This window comes from Pelophylax lessonae, assembly GCF_965119305.1.
Source record: "Pelophylax lessonae genome assembly, chromosome: 4".
Lineage (NCBI taxonomy): Eukaryota > Metazoa > Chordata > Amphibia > Anura > Ranidae > Pelophylax > Pelophylax lessonae.
Window position 1 is genome coordinate 277,601,809 of NC_138771.1, and position 21,898 is coordinate 277,623,706.

Below are 21,898 nucleotides of genomic sequence, written 5' to 3' on the forward strand. Positions count from 1 at the left end.
CGTATCCTGACCATGATCTGATAGCACAGCAGCCATGATAAACGTGGCCTGCTCTCAGGAGGGAAGTCAGGACCAGGCAGGATCAACCAGGTAATGTGGGAGATACAAAGGAGTAATTTAAAAAACAGAAGCACTATGCTACAGCTTGCATAATGAAGGGACAGGAGCATCATTTTTTTTGGGGGGAGGGGGGTAACAACCACTTTAACTGCCCTGATCAAATGAAATGACAAAGAATCTTATCAGAAGCATATAAAGCTCTCACAAGTGCCCCTATAGAAAGCAGTTTGCACAGAGCAGTCCCTATCCTTCTCCTCTTCGGTGCTCCTGGCTCCTTCCACTTGCTGCGTCCCCCTATCTTATCAGAAACATATAAAGCTGGAAACGTATACAAACACATTTTTAAAGGCTTGGATGCCATTGCTCATTAATCCACAGAAAGACAACTTGTTTACAGATGAAGGAAATACAGCATCTTGTTATCATAGAGGGGACAGTGAAAAAATAACCGAATGAAGACTGTTTATAGAATATCAGGGTAGCTGTCCAAAATGAGAAGCAGTAGAGAAGTTGAGTGATACAACTAGATAATAAGGCTGTTTTACTAAAGAAGTTGAAAATCTTTGCTCAAAATACTGTGTGACTATTCACTTCAATCAGCCATGCAAAAAGCAAATTCCTCTTCACTTTGAATACCCAATCATGTGTAGATGCTTTTCACATAATTGGATAATTTAGGTGAGTATTCACATCTTTGAGTGAATATTCACAACTTTCTTTAGTAAATCATCTCTGAAGACCCAAAATGCAATTGCAATACTGTTGCATGAATTAAAAAGAGCCTAGTATTCCCACTTACCATAATACAAACCTGATAGTATAGGTCTGCGCACAGGGTGTGACAGGTGTACCTTGGTACACCCTAATAACCCTGTGATTGCCCTTGCTGCCTCCCCCCCCCCCCCCACCATGTCTTTCTGCAGCGCTGCTGGCTTTCCTCCTCTCCCGTCAAATGCTGTGGCAGATAATTTTAGGATGGAGAACGGGAAAGGGGGCCAGTAAATATGTCATTTACCAGCCCCTTCTTTTTCTAAATAAACACAATGAGTGTTTGGTGCCGATCACTCATTGTGTTCATTCAGAACTAAAGCATAGTCAACAGATTGTTAATAAACAGGAAGACGCTCAGCACAGAGCAGCTCCCATTCATTCACTGTCCAGTTCAGGTAAGGCTGCAGAGAAGGTGGCTGGTGAATCTCTGACCTCAGTCCCTTTCTTTGTTTCAAAAGTGAGAGGTTTTGAGCTTTGGGGATCCCACCCTAATGCAATAGGCTGTGCACACCTATGCCTGATAGGCTGTAGGACGTGTTACTGCTAAAGGAAGTTCTCTCAACTGATAAATAACAATATAATTGATAAAGACATAAAAAGTATTACTGCTTGTGTTTAAAGTATTTCTAAACATATTTTTCTTCCTTTAAAATAGTAAACATGTCATACTTACCTGCTCTGTGCAATAGTTTTGCACAGAGCAGTCCTAAACCTCCTCCACTTGGGTCACCCGCTGGTGCTCCTGGCTCCTTCCAGTTGAAAGCTGCTTTCTTTTGGGACACTTGTGAGAGCTCACTTCCAAACCTTGCTGTCTGCATCTATTGACACAGACAGTAGAACCTGGCCCCCCACTCCCTCATCACTAGTTGTGATTGACAGCAGTAGGAGCCAATGGACTCCACAGCTGTCTCTGAGCCAATGAGGAGGGAGACAGCAAAGAGCCTCAGCTCTCATGCATATTGCTGGATTGAGATTGGATAAGTATGAGAGGGGGCTGAGAGGGGGGCTGCATGCAGACATTTTTTTTAACCTTAATGCATAGAATTCATTATGGTAAAAAAAAGGATCCATAAATTGTTTCTTAAGACTGTATGCAAAACAGCATCAAGGTACAATAATCTATTTTATAAATGTTTGATAGCTCTCAGGTATTAGAGGACATGTATTTAATTTGTTTAATAATTTATAGAACACCAGAATATATCACGTGTACTAAAGCAGAGAAGCATCTGTGGGTTAGCTGACACATGGGCTGATTCACTAATGGTGAATGGGTTGTTTTCTGTGCAAGGGAATGGGGTGAAGGTCTGCTGACTTCTACCATCCAATCTTGTGCAAGAGGAACCACTGTATTTTCCTTGCATATGATTGAATATATTTTGCAAAATTGATTCTCATCACAATAACTAAGCTAAAGGAACATTTCCTTGCAGAGTAAATAGTCTACTTGGCTTTAGTACATTTACCCTATGAAGTAAGTATCAGCTGGGTTAAAAATGTTTTGGATCAGATTTTATTTTGTGGATCAAAAACACTGTATCTTGGTTCCAGTTTAGAGCATATCAGTACATATTCTTATAGAAGAGATATGTTCCCATATGCTCTCTGGGGAAGCAACAATACAGGTCCATTGGCTGAGAAGGAAGTGCATAGGAACACAGAGGGGTTGATTTACTAAAGACCAATAGAAAGTTTACTTTCCAGTTGCACTGTCTGTCTCCAAAGCTTAAAGGATAACTCCACTTTGGTGGGGGAAAAAAATAACAAATAAAGAAAAATAATATAGCGTATACAATTGCAACACAGGTCATATTGTAATTGAATGTTATTAAAAATGACCTTTCCTTTTCAGTCTGCAACTGTTGTAATTTTCTGAAAAAGCAATGCAATATGGCTACCTGGAGCTGCTCTGTACACAGAATGTATACTGAACACACCCCAGAAACATCATTTCCTTCTTGTGTCACTGGCTCGCTGATTTTCCCAGAAGTCTGCCTAAGATACAAGTCAGATTTCAGGCATCCCCTGCAACAAAAAAAAATGTCAGTTTTTGTGAGCTACTTCCAATAGGAAATCACGTCAAAAGATATGCAGGTCCAGCAGCTTTCCTCATTAGAGCTCTGCAGGTGCACAGCTGATTAATAATTTAGAAACCACTCCCATTAGACTCACTCTCCCACATGGATATACACAAACTTACAGGGATATCTTCAGAATAACAAAAGGTAGGAATCTGCAACAAAGTTTGTTAAAATCCTTGCAATGTACAAGGATCGTCGAGAAGGGAATGTTTTTTCTCAGCAAGACAAAAACAGAAAAAATTCCCAGCTCAATTCACCAACCAGTTTGCTTACCAACCAAATTAACCTGTCCAGCAGTATGCGTTAAAAACAGGGGTTTAGATAGCACACATTTGCAAATGCATGTACAAGCTGCAGGGCCACTTCACAGCAGCCTGTATTACCTGCAGTCCTAACTCCTGTTAATTTATGAGAGTCTCCACAGTGGAATCACACGCACTCTAATGGATAGATAAGGGGCAGGTGGGCCTGGAGGTAGCCCAAACCTCCTTAAAGGCACTTGGGGGCACAGTGGATGCCCAGTTCATAGCACAATGGCAGAAGAGGCATCCAGTGTGTCCACTCACCAGGATACATCAACAACAAAAAAAAATGTTTTTTTTCTCAACAAAAGTGGAGTTACGCTTTAATGAATAAAGTGAAGATTTACTGAATTCCATCTTCCAATCAAGTGCAAGCTAATATGCAATTTGTTTCATTTTCCTTGCACGCAATTGGGTATTCTTTGCAAAGTGAGCAGTGTATTTGCCTTAGTAATTTAACCCCCAATCTGACACAGCATATTTTGCTATGCTCTCTCTTTGTGTACTGAAACAATCAGCAGTATCTTGCAATGTATGCCATTTTTTGAAGTCTCTAATGGCATATGAAAGCAACCAACAGCCTCTTGCAATATGGCAGCTCCTATGTTACATATAAATAGTTAAAGTGTATGTATAGCTAAAACTTTTTACCCTTGGATAGAGAAGGGTAGGGTTAGAAACACAGCAAGGCCGAATGGCTTTGGTGGTCAGTAGTGTGTTACTGGTAATTTCTTTTGGAAATGTGATAAGCAATGGTAGTACTCATGCCCTGCACCATCACCAGCCCTATGCTGCTATTGAGGGTTGAGTAGAACAAGTTATTTGTGTTCAAAGAAATTCTACATGAAAATGTGCCACCTCTGCTAACTTTGCCACCCTATGTTAAGGGTTTAGTAGCTAATGTAGAAACCCTGATAGGACACTGTCCCATGACACCTCTGGCAATTGTAATCACACTGTTCTTGGTAGCAGTTGGTAGCACTTGGCAGCACTTTTTTCAAAGAGGTAGTCTGAGTATCTGCAGTAGGTTGCCATGTGGTATTATCTTTTGCATCAAGTCCGTAACATTTATTTTTCATTTGGTTCACACTCCAAGGCTGTTCTGAATCAAGAGCTTAAAGCTGAGTTCCAGCATGTCTTCTATTTTAATAAAAACACCCGCAATGGTGAACTACATTATGGAATTAATAATAATATTAGGTTTACTAATTCATGTTCTATTTTAAAAAGCCACTCTTCTCTCCTCATCGAGCATGCTCCCATCTTCAGTTTTGGCATAAGAAGCCCACACGTTGCTCCTTTTGGGATATGGTGCTGCTGACTACCCAGCATGCACTTCCTGATCTCGTTCACGTGCAGTACATACAAAGCATGGCGCACCCATTGAAGCAGAGGATGCCCATTGACTTCTGGCATTGATGACACTTATATTCCAGGAGCCAACAAGTGGGCAGAAATGACGTACCTCGCCACGACGAGGTACAGCAGAAGCAGAACCTTCAGCTTCACAAATAAGGTAAAAATCTTAAGGAGAAAAAAAGGGTCACACGAGGCATTTACATGTGATCAAAAAATGCAGGGGTACAAACTTTAAAAAATGGGTGAATGTGAAAAATCCAGAATTTTAGTAGTGTCAAATACCAAAGTCAAATATAAACTATTGTGATGGTAATGGTAATGTTTTAAATAGCTACGCTGTATAACATTAAACTAATTAATATTCACCAGTAAGTGACTGCCAATGCTAATCCCAGTTAGCTAGAATGCATTTTATAACACTTCACCTGTCACTTGCTCTTTTCCACATGGTTTTAGTGACAAGTCTAAACTTAAATTGAAATGCCTTATTGGATTACACAGAAATGCAAATAACATTTTTTACACCTGAATCAAAATAGTATATCATGGGTTAAGACACTTTACTTTTGTTGTTACATGTTTCAATTTCCATGACTTCATCAATGCTACATATCAGTTTTTCATAGAATTGTCCCACTGAGAGTTTTTAATTTAAACTGTCTGATGTTCTTTTGGCATTTAGGGTGAAAATGAGAAATCTGTTCTCCAGAGCTCTTGGATTCACATTCCATCTTTAAGCTTAATTTGGAAACACTTTTGGTATAAGAGTCATAAAACGGTCAACTCCCACTCTATTCATTTCATGTCCAATGTGCTGAGGTGAACAATTTACTGGAAAGGAGAAAGGAAAGAGAGTTTAGAAAGAGAATTGAGTTTTCTATTTTATAAAGCATTCCGAGAAGGAGAATTAAAATAGAGAATACTAGGTATATTTTAAGAAAACCTCCAAACTTCAGGCAGTAATACAGTGAATATGTTGTGTGTTTTATACTGAACTGTTAGCTTTGTATAACTAACAGTTTTTCAACCAGTGGTACTTGTATACAAAAGAGTACTTCCATTGTGGTAAAGACATTTGTTTACGTCCTCTTTTTCCCCACAAACAGAGCTTTTTTTGGTGGTATTTGATCACCTGTGCAATTTTTACTTTTTGTGCTATAAACAAAAAAAGAGCATAAATTTTGAAAAAATAATATTTTCACATTTTTTATATGAAATTCCCCCCCAAAAAATGTAAAAATCAACATTTTTTTTAATTATTGGCCAATTTGTTTTCCACTACCTATGTTTGGTAAAAAAAATCACAAGAAGCGTATTTTGATTGGTTTGCACAAAAGTTATTGCGTTTACTAACTAAGGGAAAGATTTCTGTCATTTTTGGTGTTTTTTTTTTAACGAGTAATGGCGGCGATCTGCGATTTTTTTGCAGGACTGCGACATTGCGGCGGACAGATCGGACCCTTGACTGACATTTTTGACACTTTTGGGGGTACCAGTGACATTACTACAGTAATCAGTGCTATAAATATGCACTGTTACTGTAAAAATGACACTGGCAGGGAAGGGGTTAATTTTATTGGAGAGGGAGGGGTTAATGTATGCCTGGTGCTTACTAACGTGGGTGGGGGGAGGTGACTGAGTGACACAGGGACAGATCGCATGTTCAGCTATGCTGAACCCTGCAATCTGTCACTGTCTGTCACTTAGGAGATCCGCCCGCTTTGTTTACACAAGCGGGCGGATCTCCACACTCGACTCCCCGAAGATCGGGGAAGAGCAGCGGCGATCGCCGCTGCTCCTCCCCTGGCCCGACTCCCGCTGTGACTGAATACAGCGGTAACGAGCCTCCGGCGGCACGCAAGCGCCACCCACAAGGGGAGGAGTCCAGCGATGTAGGTCTACGTCGTTGGACGGGAACGAGCCAATGTGCCGCAGTAGAGGCACAGTGACTGGTCGTAAAGTGGTTAAAGTGGAAATAAACTCAGCAAAAATTCTAAATGGGCCCCATTAAGAAAATACCTTAATGTGCTATTATGTACCACATTTTAACACATTATGACAGACCTACCTATAAAAGAAAGCCCTCCGGGGCTGTATAGTCAGTGCCCGAGCGCTTCCATCTTCTCCTAGTCTTCCTTCTGGATTAACACTGTTTGACTGCTTAAATAGCCAGACCACAATGACATCACTTCCACACATGTGCATAGGAGTCACTTCATCACAGCACACAGTGTTCCTTAGGCCCCTTTCACACTTATGCAACCTAAAAGTTGCGCACTTTTACCACGATGTTACCGCAATTTCGACGCAATTTTGCCTCAATTATGACTGGACTTGAAGCAATTCCTATGTCCTCAAAACGCATTAAAACTGTCCCAAAGTAATGCAGGGACTACTTTGAAGTCATTGCGACTTGAAGTCGTGCAGATATGAATGGTATTCATTGGAAATCATGGAGTACGACTTGTCATGCGACTTTGCAGTCCCAAATCACAGGACAAGTCGCACAAGTGTGAAAGGGGCCTTAAAGGTACTCTGAGACTATTGGGGTCTATTCTGTCATTAAAACCCTACCTGTCAGTGATTTTGTTTTTTAAATTAAGTTCGATATCACTTGAAGCAGGTCCGTCAGGGATAATTAGCAGGCATCATTGGTAACTGTTTTTTAAGAGTCTACAAATTAACTGCAGCAAAGCTTTTTTTTTTATCTCTCTAATGTAAACATAGGAAAAAAAATCCTTTTTAACAGAGTTGAAAAGGTTTGAATTTGTATAAGATTTTTATTAATGTCTGCATGTCCATTGGGGGGATTCCCCACACTTTTCTGTCATTGTGATTGAGGATATACTGTATAGAAACATAGAAACATAGAATGTGTCGGCAGATAAGAACCATTTGGCCCATCTAGTCTGCCCAATATATCTGAATCCTATGAAAAATCCCTGGCCCTATCTTGTATGAAGGATAGCCTTATGCCTATCCCATGCATGCTTAAACTCCTTCACTGTATATGCAGCTATCACTTCTGCAGGAAGGTTATTCCATGCATCCACTACTCTCTCAGTAAAGTAATACTTCCTCATATTACTTTTAAACCTTTGCCCCTCTAATTTAAAATGGTGTCCTCTTGTGGTAGTTTTTCTTCTTTTAAATATGCTCTCCTCCTTTACCGAGTTGATTCCCTTTATGTATTTAAAAGTTTCTATCATATCCCCTCTGTCTCTTCTTTCTTCCAAGCTATACATGTTAAGGTCCTTTAACCTTTCCTGGTAAGTTTTTTCCTGCAATCCATGTACTAGTTTAGTAGCTCTTCTCTGAACTCTCTCTAGAGTATCTATATCCTTCTGGAGATATGGCCTCCAGTACTGCGCACAATACTCCAAGTGAGGTCTCACCAGTGTTCTGTACACCGACATAAGCACTTCTCTCTTTCTACTGCTTATACCTCTCCCTATACATCCAAGCATTCTGCTGGCATTTCGTGCTGCTCTATTACATTGTCTTCCCACCTTTAAGTCTTCTGAAATAATTACTCCTAAATCCCTTTCCTCAGATACTGAGGTCAGGACTGTGTCAAATATTCTATATTCTGCCCTTGGGTTTTTACGCCCCAGGTGCATTATCTTGCACTTATCCACATTAAATTTCAGTTGCCAGAGTTCTGACCATTCTTCTAGTTTTCCTAAATCCTTTTCCATTTGGCGTTTCCCTCCAGGAACATAAACCCTGTTACATATCTTTGTGTCATCAGCAAAAAGACAAACCTTACCATCGAGGCCTTTTGCAATATAACTTATGAAGATATTAAACAAAATTGGTCTCAGTACAGATCCCTGAGGTACCCCACTGGTAACATGACCTTGTTCTGAATGTTCTCCATTGACTACAACCCTTTGTTGTCTGTCACTCAGCCACTGCCTAATCCACTCAACAATATGGGAGTCCATGCTCAATGACTGCAGTTTATTGATAAGTCTTCTATGTGGGACAGTGTCAAAAGCCGTACTAAAATCTAGATATGCAATGTCTACTGCACCTCCACCGTCTATTATTTTAGTCACCAAGTCAAAAAAATCTCTAAGATTTGTTTGACATGATCTCCCTGAAGTAAACCCATGTTGTTTTTCATCTTGCAATCCATGGCATTTAAGATGTTCCACAATCCTATCCTTTAATAGGGTTTCCATTAATTTGCCTACTATTGATGTCAGACTCACTGGTCTATAGTTGCTCGATTCCTCCCTACTACCTTTCTTGTGAATGGGCACGACATTTGCCAATTTCCAATCTTCCGGGACGACTCCTGTTACTTTTTCTAATTTTATCAAAAACTTTATAGGGAATTTTTATTAGGTCAATTTTATTTTAGGTAGTTTTTTTTAAAGTTCATATTGATGCTTCATATGTGCTTAGTGAACAGCTACTACTTTTTTAGTAAATCAAGAGAAGTGATGGAGTTGAGTCTCTGCTCTGACCCATTTACTGTGTACATGCTCAAGCTGTTGAGCTCTGTAAACAATATCTTTTTTTCTCAACAAAGTAGATAAAAGTTGAAAACATGCCAGGATCAGTATTCAGGGCACACTACTACAAAGATCCTACCACTGCACCATGTAAAAAAAGAGTGCATGTAATCAGCTACCACCTAAACATTAAATAATATATCTACTAAGTGAAAAGCAAACATAGTGAAGAAATACTGAAGTAGATAGTAGCGCTCACAATATCACCTGTGAAACAAGTGAATAAATGGATTTAAAGTCCACAAAACAAATAAAAGTCTATATTTATATTAAACAAAAGAAATGTCCATGAAAAATGAATTTAAATCTTTCAACGACTGTCCACCACACCACGTTCACCTATGTCACCACTTCCTTATGGATGTCCACTCACCAGATGTATATGCCAAATATTCTTATATTGGCAAAAACAGCAGGTACCCACTCTAGGGTTAATGATCGTTCAAAAGTAGTGTTCAATCCTCTATGGTGCTCCATAAAAGGAATGACATAGGTGTGAAGAAGAAAAAAAATACAGATAGTGTAATAACTTAACCACTTAAGCCCCGGAGGATTTGGCTGCTAAACGACCAGGGGGTATTTTGCGATTCGGCACTGCGTGACTTTAACGGACAATTGCGCGGTCGTGCGACGCTGTACCTAAACGAATTTGGCGTCCTTTTTTTCACACAAACAGAGCTTTCTTTTGGTGGTATTTGATCACCTGTGCGATTTTTTGATCATGCGCTATAAACAAAAAAAGAGCGTAAATTTTGCAAAAATAGCAATATTTTTCACATTTTTTTATATGAAATTCCCCCCAAAAAATGTAAAAATCAAAATTTTTTAACATTTTCGGCCAATTTGTTTTATGCTACCTATGTTTGGTAAAAAAAATTGCAAAAAGCGTATTTTGATTGGTTTGCGCAAAAGTTATCGCGTTTACTAACAAAGGGAAAGATTTTTGTCATTTTTGTTGTTTTTTTTTAACGCGTAATGGCGGCGATCTGCGATTTTTTTGCGGTACTGCGACATTGCGGCGGACAGATCGGACCCTTGACTGGCATTTTTGACACTTTTGGGGTTACCAGTGACATTTCTACAGTAATCAGTGCTATATATATGCACTGTTACTGTAAAAATACACTGGTAGTGAAGGGGTTAACTTTATTTGAGAGGGAGGGGCTGTGTGTGTCCCTAGGGGCATGCTTTCTACTGTGATTGGCTGTGGCTTCAGCTGTATGAATGGTGATCAACGGTTCTACATAGTAGAACCGTATGATCATCTCTCATACACAGGGGAGAATGACAGGCAGCTTGTTTACACAAGCCGCCTGACTTTCCCCCTCTCCCCCGACGATCGCAGAGTGACCGGCGGACATCGGGTCTGCCGGTCACACGCGCGGGGGGGGTCCGTGACCACGCGGGAGTGGGAGCGCGTCTCCGGGGGCGCGCGCTCGCTCCCTAGACCCTCACAAGCAAGCGACGTAGACCTACGTCAGTTTGCCTGGGAGGGGCTGACCGCCGACGTAGATAGTCGTGCGGCGGTCGGCAAGTGGTTAAAAACACTTTATTAAAAGCCAGCTAATCCTCATGTAGTACACTCACAATGTGCATGCTAAAATGGCACATAACAAGGTAGCAGGTATGCTGACATATCTTGGTCGCGGTGGACTGAACATAAACAAATCTGTGTCTCACTCAACCACTCGCGATGTTTGGGATCGTCACTTCCGGATTTGCGTAACTTGTCACCTCCGGTTGCCGTTCAGCCACGTCCCGATGCGTTTCGTCATACCGACTTCGTCCTGGGATTCTATTTCTCCTCACGTTATGTCCCAGTTACAACGCCCACTGAAAGACCAATAGGTAGGAGATATCTCTCTAATGTAAACATAGGGAAAAAAATCCTTTTTAACAGAGTTGAAAAAGGTTCAAATTTATATTAGAATTTTATTAATGTCTGCATGTCCATTGGGGGATTCCCCACACTTTTCTGTCATTGTGAGGCAGGATATACTGTATCTCTTTCTCATTTTATCAAAAACTTTAAAGGGAATTTTTAATAGGTCAATTTTATTTCAGGTATTTCAAGTTCTTATTGATGCTTCATATGTGCTTACTTTACTAAGTAAACAGCTACTACTTTTTTAGTAAATCAAATGAAGTGATGAAGTTGAGTCTCTGCTCTGACCAATTTACTATGTACATGCTCAAGCTGTTGAGCTCTGAAAACAACATCTTTTTTTTCTCAACAAAGTAGATAAAAGCTTGTGAATTGGTATGAAGAGCTTCAGCTTATGGCTAAATATAAAAATGTTATTATGTAGAAATTCATGTTGCCCTGATTACACAAATATAATGATAAAAAAAATACAGTAACTTGGAAAATTGTAGAACCAAGAAACATACTATGACAAGCACAATAACTGTTAAAATTTCACTTTCTTTCAGGACTGGATCAAGTGCCGAAAAACATTCCTCCTGATACCACTTTACTTGATTTGCAGAACAACAAAATCGCAGAAATTAAAGATGATGATTTTAAAAACCTCAAACAGCTTCATGTGAGTTATTTTATTATTATTTATGTAAGCCTAAAAGATAAAGCAGTTTAATAAAATGCTCTGAATAAGAGATATGCTTAGAATGAACAGTCTGCATGTAATAAGAATTACATATGTAATTTGGCTCATTTCTATAAGCTACAATCTTCCCCTTTTCTGACAATGTATTTGCTACACTGTAGATTTCCCAACAGCAAGGAAAAACAGTTTTAACACACAGAAATTACATAGTTAGTGAGGTTGAAAAAAGACATCAGTCCATCCAGTTCAACCTATGATGCGTGTGTGTGTTTGCTTTTAACCGTACATTGTATACCCCTGTATGTTGTGGTCTTTAAGGTGTCCATCTAATAGTTTTTTGAAACTATCAATGCTCCCTGCTGATATGACTGCTTGTGGAAGAGAATTCCACATCCTTACCGTTCTTACAGTGAAGAACCCCTTACGCACTTTAAGGTTAAACCGCCTTTCCTCTAGTTTTAGTGAGTGGCCACGTGTCTTATTGTATCTCCTTTCTCTGAATAGTTTGTTCCTTATGCTCGGGTCACCAGTACAGTATTTGTACATTGATATCATATCCCCCCTCAATCGTCTTTTCTCCAGAGAGAAAAGGTTCAGGGCTTGTAGTCTTTCCTCATAGCTGATGTCCTCCATTCCCCTAATTATTTTTGTTGCCCTTCTCTGGACTTTCTCCAGTTCCAGCACATCCTTCCTGAGGACCGGTGCCCAGAACTGGACAGCATACTCCAGATGTGGCCGGACCAGAGTCTTGTAGAGTGGGAGAATAATCTCTTTATTTCTGGAGTGAATCCCCTTTTTTATACATCCCAGTATTCTGTTGGCTTTGCTTGCGGCGGCTTGGCATTGCATGCCACTGCCAAGCTTGTTGTCTACCAGTACCCCCAAGTCCTTTTCCATCCTAGACTCACCCAGAGGTTCCCCCCCTAGTGAGTAGCTTGCTTTCTGGTTTCTGGCCCCCAAGTGCATTACTTTACATTTATCAACATTAAACCTCATCTGCCATGTAGTTGCCCACCCCGTTATTTTGTTCAGGTCTGCTTGCAAGGTTTCCACATCCTGCATAGAAGATATTGGCATGCCTAGTTTAGTATCATCTGCAAATACTGAGATTGTGCTAGATATCCCCTCCTCTAGATCATTTATGAACAAATTAAACAGGATTGGTCCCAGGACAGAACCCTGGGGGACCCCACTTTCCACACCCGCCCAATCCGAGTACTCCCCATTAATCACCACCCTCTGTACTCTCCCCTGGAGCCAGTTCTCTATCCAGTTACTCACCTTCTGATCCATACCTACCTTCCTTAGTTTGTACAGTAATCGTTTGTGGGGAACGGTGTCAAAGGCCTTTGCAAAGTCCAGATACACCACATCCACAGGCTTACCTTTATCTAGGTGGCTGCTCACTTCATCGTAGAAGGTTAATAGATTGGTTTGGCACGAACGATTTTTCATGAATCCATGCTGATTACTACTTATAATACCGTTTTCATTACTAAAGTCTTGTATGTGGTCCCTTAACATCCCCTCCAAAATTTTGCAGACTACAGATGTTAGGCTGACCGGCCTATAGTTACCCGGGATATATCTCGGCCCCTTCTTAAATATTGGTACCACGTTGGCTTTTTTCCAATCAGCTGGCACCATACCCGTCTGTAAACTATCCTTAAAGATCAAGAATAATGGTCTGGCGATCACCTGGCTGAGCTCATTAAGAACCCTCGGGTGCAAGCCATCCGGTCCCGGGGATTTATTTATGTTAAGTTTCTCTAGTTTGGCTCTAAGTCTATCTTCTGTTAGCCATGGTGGCACTTCCTGAGGTGTATTATTTAGTTCGGCCTTACAAGCTGGGTTTGTGTAGCCCCCCGATTCTTTTGTGAAGACTGAAGAGAAGAAATGATTTAACACTTCCGCCTTTTCTCTGTCCTCAGTGGCCATATTTCCTTTATCATCTTTTATGGGGCCAATGTGTTCTGGTCTCGCTTTCTTACTGTTTATATACTTAAAAAACTTCTTGGGGTTCTTTTTGCTCTCCTCCGCTATATGTCTCTCGTGTTCTATTTTAGCCGCCCTGATTTCGTCTTTACATTTCTTATTACACTCTTTGTAGTGCTTAAATGCTGCCAATGAGCCCTCAGTCTTGTATTTTTTGAAGGCCTTTTCCTTAGCACTAATATGCATTTTTATGTTGGAGTTTAGCCATCCAGGGTTTATTTTTGCTCTTTTAAATTTATTTCCCTTTGGAATGCACTGGTCAATCCCCCTGTTTAGTATACTCTTGAAGCACTCCCATTTTTCCTCCGTGTTCTTTGTTCCCAGGGTTCTATCCCAATTGATATTTTCTAGCAGTGAGCGCAGTTTAGGGAAATTGGCTCTTTTGAAATTCAGTGTCCTTATATTACCCCTCTGCTTCCTATTACTGTAATTAATACTGAAACTTATTGACCTATGGTCACTGTTTCCCAAGTTGTCCCGTATTTCTATATCCGTGATCAGGTCTGTATCGTTGGTAATCAGTAGGTCAAGTACCGCATTGTTTCTTGTCGGTGCATTCACCATCTGACCCATGAAATTGTCCTGCAGAAATGGAATGCTAGAAATGAAAACAGTGTGAACAATGATAAATTGGCTACCAATGACATAGTCTTCAGCAATTTTCTAAAAGTGTTTTTTATCTTTTTTACAGGCATTAATCCTTGTTAACAATAAAATCAAGTCAATCAGTCCTGGTGCTTTTGCTTCTCTGACAAAACTGGAACGACTGTACTTATCAAAAAACAGCCTAAAAGAGCTTCCAACCAATATGCCAAAGTCACTTCAGGAATTACGTGTGCATGAGAACTTGTTAACAAAACTAAAGAAGTCCGTGTTTGATGGGTTAAATAACATGATTGTCATTGGTAAGTCATTTTTAAATATGGGAGTCTATGTTGATTTATTAAAACTGGAGTGAAAAATCTGCTTCAGCTCCGCACAAAAACCAATTAGCTTAATTTTTTTTTTTTGTCAAACTTTAACCTCCCTGGCGGTATTCCCAAGTGTGGTTCGGGGTGGAATTTCAGTGCCATTAGCAGTAACCCAGAGCCACACTCGGGGTACCGCCAGGGAGCATCGCTGGTTCCTGGTAGAGGGTACTTACCTTGTCCCCGGGATCCCGCGATGTGTCACTGCAGCATACGGCGACCGGATCTTCCGCCCGATGCTGTGAGCCCCGGCTTCTGTCTCCTGTGAGTATCACGTCGCAGGGGGGTGGAACCGGTGGCAAATTCAAATAGTAAAACACACAAACACACTGATATATTGTAATCCTATTGCATTACATTACAAAATAAAATAAATTGACATTAGTTTGCCCCCCAGTGCCCTTTCCTGCAGTTTTATTGTACTATATATATATATATATATATATATATATATATATGTATACACATATATATAAATATATATATATATAATATGTATATGTATGTATATATATATATATATATATATATATATAATATATGTATACGTATGTATATATATATATATATATATATATATATATATATATATATATACTTTATCTTATTTATAGTCATTTATTATATTATAATTTATGATTTTGTGTTTCAAACTTTATCATACCCGAGATGTTATAAAGAAGAACGCACAGTAAAAAAAAAATGCAAATAGTTGGTTTGGGCTGCTCGTCCTTAAGAATTACATGCAAAATAATTGTACCGCTTTCAGCAGCTAAAATCGGAAACAATCCTACCGCCAGGGAGGTTAAGGCCCTGTTTACACCTGAGGTATTTTCAGTTTGTAAAACACTCAGCTCTGAAGCTCCAAAACGCCCAACAAGCAAAATTCCATTCATTTCAATGGCCCCTTTTCACATATGAGCATTTTGTCACCTAAAGCAAAACGCCTTAAGCTCAAAAAAGAATATGAGCTTCTTTTTGGCAGATTACAAGCCTTTTTAGACCCATAGACTTCAATAGAAATGCCTGATTTGAGCAGAAAAATGCTTGTAATACCCTCAAATTGCATCTTTCGACCCCTAATTTTCTCTCCCTCTCCTCCACTCCTTCTAGTGCTTTCTATTGGCTAAACAAAAACACCTAAAACTATAAACTCTTGTAATACACTTCTAAAACGCTTTAAAAAAGCTACAAAAAAGCATTAAAAACCACACAAAAAATGCAAGTAAATCGATACGCTCAGGTGTGAATGGAACAGTGGTGGCTGGTGCATTGGGGGCAAAGGGGCTCTAATAGGGTAAAAAAAAAAGGGTGGACTTGGGGCGCAGAGCACTGCGCCCCAAGCCCACCCAGTTGTGTGACAATAGTGAATGAATATTCGCTATTGTCACAGGGATCCTCCTCCTGGGCAATCAGGAACCGGGTCTGAGACCTGTTTCCCGATTGGCTGAAAGGAGAAGCCATGCCATTGGCCATGGAGGAGGAGGGAAGAGACGCAGAAGACAGAGGGAAGAAGCCAAAGCTGAAGCCGCCGCCGCCGCCACTGCCGCCGTGTGCTGCTGCCTGCCCTCCCTCTACATATCCAGGCAAGGTGAGTGGGGGGGGGGGGGTGGTATGGTGTGCGGCCTGGTGTGGTCCAGGGGGGTAGTATGGTGCGGTCCATCTGACGCCCCCCCCACGGCCCATGAAGCACCGGCCGTCACTGGAATGAAACCTAATAGAACAAGCTGAAGTTAGAAGCTGATTGGCTACCATGCACAGCCGCACCAGACTTTTAGTAAATCAACATATATATATATATAGCGGTTTTGGCTGGTAGGTTTTCTTAATGGTATAATTTTGAATTAGTGTGAGCATCCAAACCAAAATATAGAACATTTTCTATAAAACCTGTTTTTTTTATAGTTGATGTTATTACAACACCATTGAAACCTAGCAATATGCTTTAATAAACTAAGATGTTAGGAAAAAATAAGTTGAAGCTTGCAGTTGTGTACAGTGCAGTAATTGTACTACCTATTGCATGTACATTTAGGTCTTTTTTTTTTAAATACTGACTAAATGAATTAAAATATTTTTAACCAATTGGTGGAAGTTGTCATAAAGATGGTGATGGTGATGTCTACTTCCTGTACCTGCCCAGGTTCTCATCTCAGAACTCAGTAAAGGGTATGCATTTTCCTCTTACCATGGCAGTGACAGCATCTCAAGGTTTGTTCTTATCAGCTGGGATAGTTGGTAAAATACTTAAAATTATTTTGTCATGAGAGAATTATGGAGGCTGCCATTGCTGAACATTCCTTTTGGGAATTCTTTACTTGGCTGTGAAGGTTTTTATTTGGTTTCAGTGCTGTTTAAGTCGCTGATCTGCATAAAGTATAGGGATACGCAATTATGAAATTTATTGACACTTAAAGCATGCTTGTTTTGGTCATTTGATTCTAAAGTACTTCAGTCAGACACAGCTAGGCAACTAGCTTTTTCTTGAGAAGACCGGAGTTGGCAGCCCTCATACTTCTCTCATTACTGGGTCATTCTAAGCAATTGATTGCACCCAACTAAAGACAATTGAGTAATGTTATTTTGCAACAATCAAGTCTGACCAATCAATGTTCATGCCACCAGTACATAATGTGCAAGGTCTGGACACGTAAATACTGCTTAATATGCAAAACATAGTACAGTACCTAAAGCCAGATGAAAATCTGCTGTTTGAAAGGTATGTATAGGCAAACAAGAGTTTACATTTTGTATAGAGAAGAGAAGAATCAGAACCCTTGTCTCGTTTTTGCTGTCCATGCTGTTTAGATTATAATGGCTATGTTTTTGATTTTTCTATGATCACAGGATTTGCATTTTTCCCTTCTAACTGGGATCCAAAAGGGAGGCCAACCATTAATGGTCCCTTTCCTTAATGGACTAAATCCTGGTGTCCTTGCACAGACATTGCAGCATGAATGAGACCATCCACTACAAATTTCTGGTGACAGAAGAACCTGACCCAAATATAACTTCCAGGATTTGGGAGTCAAGAAAACTATCCCTGAAAGCCTACCCTGTGTCCTTCTCCTAGCACCCTAACCCTCCTCATCCTCATACTTCTGTTGTGACTGATGTTACCCCAGGAGATGGGGAAAGGATAAAGCAGTCCTCCTTTTCCTCCTGTTGTCGTGCCTCCAGTGCCCTGTCTATTACAAACTGGAGTGTTTGCTCCGGCAGAAACTTCAGAGGGATTGTGTTGCTGATCTCTGCCATGTCACAGCTTACCATTGTGATTGCTTCCTCAAATGGTGAAAAGTCAGTACATATGTTGGGAATATGGAGCCACTGACATTGTATACAAAACACAGATCCCGAGAGCCTGTCCTTGCCCCGTACTTAAACAAATACTCACCAGTGCTGCAGCATAGTTAAGGTCATATGGCATATCAGGAGGTTTGGCAAGGAGCAAATGTGGTTTGTGTAGCTGAAAATTGCAGCCAAACACTGGCTGGGTATGATTACATAGATAGCGGTAACACTCTTCTGGCCTGCCACAGGAGATCATGGCTGTTTGCCAGGCAAGACACATGTATTAACTTTCTCTGCCAAAGTGCAGACATCAAGTTGGTGCCTTTATCACACAGAAACTTTCCTGGTGCAAGTTTGCATAGTGTTAGCCATCTTTTGATCTACCCCTGAAGAGGTGACAGAATCTCTGCCCATTCTTGCTCCTGTACTCCACGCATACCAACTGAAAAGGGGAGACTTGTGATTTTGACGATTCACTGAATGAGACCACTGATAAGGAAGGAGTAGAGGTGATTAAGATGTCACCATCACCAATTTTAAAGTCAACAGGGTGGCAAATTTATTGGTGTGACTCACCTAAAAAAGAAAAGGGCTACCAAAAAGGTAGCGCTACAAGGACTGTTGGATTTATTCACAGTGAATACACAAGGATATGTAACCCACATGACACAATTCACAGTAATGGAGCACTATGCAGCACAGTGAACACAGGGGGGTACACACCAATGGTTGTAGCCCACAGTAAAGCAATTAACTGTAATGTAGCAGTAGCACTGTGCAACTTTATGTATAGCACTGTACAGCAGTATTTTCACTCTCTGAAATCTCTGTCAGCTAGTCATACCTTAACTAACTTAAAAACAGACTGACAAAAGTCTGATGAGTGAGCTGACTTTTATAAATTAGGGGTTGGCCCATTTACAAAGTCCCATTATTTGCCAAACTATGCCATCTGACCACAGTTCAGGAAATGCATGATGGGAATTGGATGTGGGCGCAGGGGTGAAGGAATTTAATAGTTTGCCATTTTTTCTAACTGCAGACATGCAAAGATAGAGTGAAACAATACCTTCACCCTGGCTTGAATCTCATCCCTACTCTGGATATTTGATTAGAGAATGAACCTTTCAGATATTAGGAAAACCACTGTGGTGTATGTGAAGTAGTTCAGACATTAGGAGGTATTTTGTGACGAAGTTGTCACATTATTATTGGTGGTGGGATTGTGGATGTCTTTTTGACTAATTTAACTTTTTGTACCAATAAAAGATTTTCACATGTCTGCAGTCTGCAGAAAAGTAGAACAAAGGTTTAAAAGCAACTCAAGTCTGATAGGAGGACAGAAATCAAAATTAACATTGAAGATGAACTTTTAAAGACCTTCTTATAATACATGACTGTACACATGTGCTTATAAAGATTACATAGATGGCTAAATTTCCTCAATTTAAAAATCTTCAGGAAACTGGTGTAAAATGGCTTAAGGCAAGTCACACACAGTTCGAATCTAGGCCGGTCCTGGTGAGATTTGAACAGTATATGGACAGGCTGAATGTACCAAGTTGATTGATCGATCAGCTTGGGTACAACCAGCATGCCGGGTTTTACCTGCTTTAGCCACTAGCAATCACTGTTTTCTCCCTGTCTTCTCCCAGCGGGGATGGCTTCCTTGCCCTCCCTCATCCCCCGCCTGGTGAAGACAATGGCCCGGCAGGAGGGATGCCCGCATCAACACTGTCTGTGTTGATGGGGGAATCAAGCAAATTTCTTTCCTGCAACCTGTGGTACCTATTCAGACATTCAGGCAGCTATGAATGTAAAAAATGGAAATAAAAGAGGGTCTGCTTGAATGCAATAGCCTGCAGTGGAGATTGCATTGTCCACTCTGTTAGTGTAGATAGCGGAATAGGCTGAATTCTTGTTCAGCTTGCAGAAGATCAAGCTGTGCATGGTGGCCTAAATTGTACAGCCAGTTCTGCACAGCATCTGATCTCCAAAGAATTATGCCTTTTAGGAATTTATACAGTCATGATTCATGAACTGAATGTATCTCTGCAGAGTGGTGACTCCAATATTTCAAATGTGAGTTATTTTATAAATCTAATATGTTATCCCTAGTAGCAGATATACTGTATATTATTGAATCATTATGTAAGATGAACTTTTTGCATCTCTGTGTAATGGGTATTGTTCTATTTTATTTTGCAAAACAGTTAAAAATAATCTTACCTTCTACTTATTGTAAAGAGAATACTATGAAATGTCTACACCCCTAAAAACACATTCAGTTTAAGAATTTTGGAATGAATAATAACACGAAGATAAACTTTATTGGGGGTTTTCTGTTGTATTTGTAAGGTACAGTGAAGATGGATGGTATATGTTTGCAAATATATATAGCTACTGAGATAAATTAAAGTAAGCTGCATTATGTTTTACAGAACTAGGTACAAATCCAATAGATAGTTCTGGGATTGAAAAAGGAGCTTTTCAAGGCATGAAGAAACTATCCTACCTCCGCATTGCAGACACTAATATAACCAGCGTTCCTAAAGGTAAGAAAAACAAAATATTCAATTTGGCTTGTATCAATTATTTTACTGGCAATGCGAGCAACATCTTCAAACCATATAAACCTTAACAATAAACTGGGTCTGTCTATCTACCACTGACAATGCATCATCTTTCAAGACAGCAATTGCTGTCTTCAACCATAAAGTTTTAGTTAAAGATTAACTGCACATTTAGTACTGCTATATTTTATCAACAGCTCCCAAGCCTTATACCTGTCCTCATTCTAAGATCTTCATTGTGCATCCTGTACAGTTATCCTTTATACATTGCCTGTGAGTTATTTACTGAAATTATACAAGCCTAAACCTGAACCCAAGTCAGATATGATTCTTATGTGTAATGCAGGGAACTACCTTATTCCTTGATCTTGTGGCAGCCGCCAATCTTCCTCCATCCTGTCCTGTAATGTAGTTGGACCCTTAACATCATCCCGTACAATGCAGGACCAGTTGTGGCCACTGGTCCAGTACTGTAAGTGATGATGGTGATGGATGGGGAGCATGACCAAGAGAACAGGAGTCACTTCATGGGACTGATCGTCCATTCTGGTGGTGAAGAAACTATGCATTAAGATAAAAAGCCTTCTGTGTGCAGCAGTTCCCCTCAGCCCCCCCTAATACTTACCTGAGCCCCCCTCTAGATCCAGCGATGTTGCTAAGGGTGTCTCAGCTGCCTGCGTCTTCCCTCCTCATTGGCTGAGACGGCAGCACCATTGGCTCCTGCTGCTGTCAATTAAAGCCAGTTAGCCAATGAGGAAAGAATGGGGCGGGGCTGGGCCATAGCTCCGTGTCTGAATGAACAAACACAGAGCTGCAGCTTGGCTCGGGTGCCCCCCTAGCAAGCTGCTTGCTGTGGGGGCACTCAAAAGGAGGAAGGGGCCAAGAGTGCTGAAGAGAAGGATCCGGGCTGCTCTGTACAAAACCACTGCACAGAGCAGGTAAGTATAATATCTTTGATATTTTTAACTAAAAAAAGCAAAAAAAAAACAAGACTTTAGTATTGGTTTAAGAGACAACATTTGACCATTATGCTTGCAAGCACTAAAATATTGGTTTACTTTTTAGAAATGTCTGTCAAAGAGTGTGAATGAGTATGTAGGGTACTATATATGTACACAATACTCATTTATGTAGGGGAGTGGATATTTGGGGGCCCCCGTTATTTAAAAGGGGAACAGGATGTAGGGTGAGGCCCTTTTACCAATTTTGATGCGTTAGTGCTACAGTAGTTTATCCCGAGAAGTATGATTGCGTGATTAAGATGTTGCTGTGGTGTAGTGTGACTGAATAGTGTTTTTTTATTTTTTTATTTTGGTGAACTAACCCTATAAATCTAAAAAATGCCCTATCAAGATAAAATAAAAAACAATATGCCCCAAATAAATAATTAAAAAAAAAAAACACCACC

The 21,898-nt window shown here is 40.2% G+C and overlaps 1 protein-coding gene across 1 annotated transcript in view; it reads left to right on the top strand.

The window, feature by feature from the left end:
* DCN (decorin) overlaps positions 1 to 21,898 on the top strand; it is a 68,391-nt gene that overhangs the window by 11,322 nt on the left and 35,171 nt on the right. The window contains exons 3-5 of the mRNA XM_082254466.1: positions 11,530 to 11,642; positions 14,350 to 14,563; positions 20,359 to 20,472. Coding sequence (XP_082110592.1) covers positions 11,530 to 11,642; positions 14,350 to 14,563; positions 20,359 to 20,472 — 441 coding nt within the window. The remainder of the gene's footprint in view (positions 1 to 11,529; positions 11,643 to 14,349; positions 14,564 to 20,358; positions 20,473 to 21,898) is intronic.